Source organism: Spermophilus citellus (genome assembly GCF_964194105.1).
Source record: "Spermophilus citellus genome assembly, chromosome: 15".
Classification (NCBI taxonomy): Eukaryota; Metazoa; Chordata; class Mammalia; order Rodentia; family Sciuridae; genus Spermophilus; species Spermophilus citellus.
In genome coordinates this window covers 31,648,665-31,651,910 of record NC_138195.1, presented here as the reverse complement: position 1 = coordinate 31,651,910, position 3,246 = coordinate 31,648,665, and the positions used below count along the sequence as shown (strand labels likewise).

Here is a 3,246-nt window from a genome sequence, read left to right as displayed (position 1 = left end):
CAAATTGTTGATAAAAACATTAAATAAAAGCAAACTAAATATTTCAACCTAAACACTCTAAAATTTATGTAAAGTAAGGAATTGCTGATATTTCTATAAGAAACATACTTTAAATTAAAAAGACAAATATTTGAAAGTAAAAGGATGAAAAAATTTAATTTGTTAATCATAAAATACATTAAAATAATTATTTTGCTATAAACAAAACAGGCTTTCAACAATTGTGAATCTGTATGTAACTACTACTAACTGCATGGAAACACATGAAGTAACATAATAATAATAGTAAATATTTAAAAAAGAAAGTTGCAATCTAAGTAGGAGATCTTGACATTCTCAGTAATTGATGGAATATTAGACACAGAAGCAGGAAGAAGGTATTAATGAAACTAACTATTGGACTTAATTAACAACCTGTCCATTAGTATTTGAACTCATTTATAAATTATATGTTCTTTTTTTTTTATTGGTTGTTCACAACATTACAAAGTTCTTGACATTGCTAGTTGAGACACAAAATCTACAAATCATAAAAACTATATCAATATATTTAGAGAAATTAATGTTTAAATCTGCAAGAAAAACTACAAATTAGTTCCAATGGAAATCTGAGAAAAAGTATTTACATATCATAGACTAATTTTTCTAATTTATTAAATATAATAAAATATGAGGAAAAATTTTAAAAAATCAATAGAAAAACTGGAAAATGAAGAATTCATAGCAAAATATAGAATTCTTTTTTTTTTTTTTTTGGAGGTTGGAAACCAAATTTAATTGTGGATGTCCATCCAAATTACAGGATAATAAAAGTAATTGAGTAATTGTATTTTTTGGAGTAAACCGAAGGGCAAAATTTGACTTTACAGTAACATTTAATTCTCCTTCTAAATAAGAATCTACTACTCTAGGTATCACCATGATGGCCCCTTTTAAATTGTTACTTCCCAAAATTAAACCTATACTTTCTCTAGGGATTGGCCCCAAAATACCAGTAGGACTTTGTTGTGGTTCTGGATGTTCAGTAGCAGGCTCATTTGAAGATGGAATGAATCCTGAAGGGAACTCACTTCTACTTTCAGAATGCGGGGGTGGGTGGAGGAAATCCAGCTCTTGGGGGAAGGTCTTGAGAAAAACACTTCCATGCATAGACATCTGGCATTGGAAAAAATGGAGGGGGTGGTGGGCCTGGTGGAAAATAATCTTGAGGTGCTCCATACCTGTTTCCTAGAGGAGGCAGAGGGGAAAATGGTCCTCTTCTCGTGAACTGACTCCTTGGGTCCACAGGAAACAATTCACCTCTGACTGGAGGGAAAGGTGCCAACAATGAGCCAGAGCCAGTTGCTTGGTTTTCAGCAGAGAGAGATGAATCAGGCACATTGGTATCACCAGGATCAAATTTGGTCTCCTTTCTACTGGATTGACTTAGGCCAATCCTCTTTATCCAAAGAAGGCATATTAGAACTTCTGAGTTCTGCTGGTCGCGATGGTCTACCATAATTCGAATAACATCCACCTTGCCAAGGAGGACCCAATGATGAGGGACCATTGGGGGAATTCTTTCTGCCCAATGCTGCCTTTGAAACATCAAGTGCACAGGGATCTTTCTCTACAAGTTCAAATTGAAGCTCCCTTTCAGTTAACTTTTGTCCATTGCGAGCCTTTTGTTTCATGAAATAATGGAGGTTTCTTTCAGCAATCCAAGCCGCCAATTCACTCTCATGTGCTTTTTTCTCAGAGTAAATAATCTTCTCCTGACAGGACTGAATGGTTCTCTCCAATTCTTCTTCAAGATATTTGGCTCGTTTTCTGTAGGTCTCCAGCTCTTTCTTCATATGGCCCATCTCTTCTTTGACCTTGGAAAGTTTCTTCTCTTGCTCCACCCGGTAATTTTCCTCTACTCTGAGTTTCCCATAGAGTTTCGTCATATTTTCTTGATAGTGTTCCATTAGGACTTTAAATTTCTGCTGAAGGTTCTCATTCTCACCTTCAAGCCGTGTATTCTCTGACAGTAAGTTTGCCTGTTCAGTCTTCAGACTTCTAATCTGTTCTCTAATGTCTTCCTTTGTTTTCTCTACTTCAGATAAGAAAACACAAGTTTGATATCTTTGTCCTTCTAAGTTTTCTAAGGAGGCCTTTAGCTTAGCACCATCAATCACTTTCTTTAAAGCTCCTTTTGGCTCATCATCCAAGTGAGCACCAATTCTTGATTCACTCCTCATTCCCCATTCCAAGTTGCCAACATCTGTTTGGGCTCCCGCGCTTGGAGAAGACCTATCTTTCATCTTCAGCAAGCCTTCAGTCAGAGACTCCTCGTGATTTTCTTTATCACTTTGAACTTTTCCTGCATGGACTTGAGAGTCTTCCAATGTGGTGCTCTCTTTACATTGGACACATCCTTGTTCCCTCCATGCTTCAGCTTCTCCTTTTATGATTGGTTTCTGACATTGCCGAAGCTGGGAACTTACATCCAAAGCTTCTTTCATTGCCAGCTGAAGTCCTTCCTCACTCATTTGAAGCAGTCTCAGGTTTGTTTTACTTTCAGTTATTTGTGATCCGAGGGATCCTAATTCACCTTCGAGGGACTTTATCCTTCTCGATATATCTGCCATGATTTCATCCTGTTGACAATGTTTGGCCTTTTGCTCTTCTAGCTCTTTTTCTAGAAAGAGTCTTTCATCCCCATGGCTAGGTTTGGACCTCTGCAGCTTTTCATAGGTTGCCTTTAAATTTGGGGCTTCTCTTGGACCCTTCTCAAAACTGCCACCCTTTAAAGTTGACTCTATGCCTTCATGCTCTTTTTGAATAAGGCTAACTTTTTCAAGTAGTTCACACTTTTCTTCAATTCTTCTGGAAAGTTTTAGAGCCAGCTGTTTTTCTCTTCCCACATAAAGCCTCCTTTTAACACACTGAAAACTTCTTAACAAAAACAAGAGAAGAGAAAAACATCCAATAGCTCTACACATCACCAAATCCCAAGGAACGCCATAAGGATTAGGGCCTGGTTTCATGTCTTCAGACAATGCTGCCACAACCCTTCCTACTTCTTCCAGGACCACCCTCTATTATGGCTGTGGACACTCAGGTGTTTGCTCAGGAATTCCAACCTGCACCAGGCAACGGAGCAGACCACTGAGAACCCCTGCAAGGGGGGGGGTTGTGATGTGGGGAGCCGGGGTGAAGGACTCCCAGGAGCCTTGTGGTGCTCAAGTGCCCATCAGGGGTGTCTTGGCCCCTTCCTTCCCT

At 38.5% G+C, this 3,246-nt stretch overlaps 1 protein-coding gene across 1 annotated transcript; it reads right to left on the bottom strand.

The window, feature by feature from the left end:
- Positions 1-1,078: 1,078 nt before the first annotated feature.
- LOC308634377 (melanoma inhibitory activity protein 2-like) lies at positions 1,079-3,011 on the bottom strand (the record flags this gene model as incomplete). Its single annotated transcript, XM_081268216.1, has 2 exons — positions 1,079-1,609; positions 1,662-3,011. The coding sequence occupies 2 exons, from the start codon at positions 3,009-3,011 to the stop codon at positions 1,079-1,081; spliced, it is 1,881 nt and encodes a 626-aa protein (XP_081124342.1).
- Between the last annotated feature and the right edge of the window lie 235 nt (positions 3,012-3,246).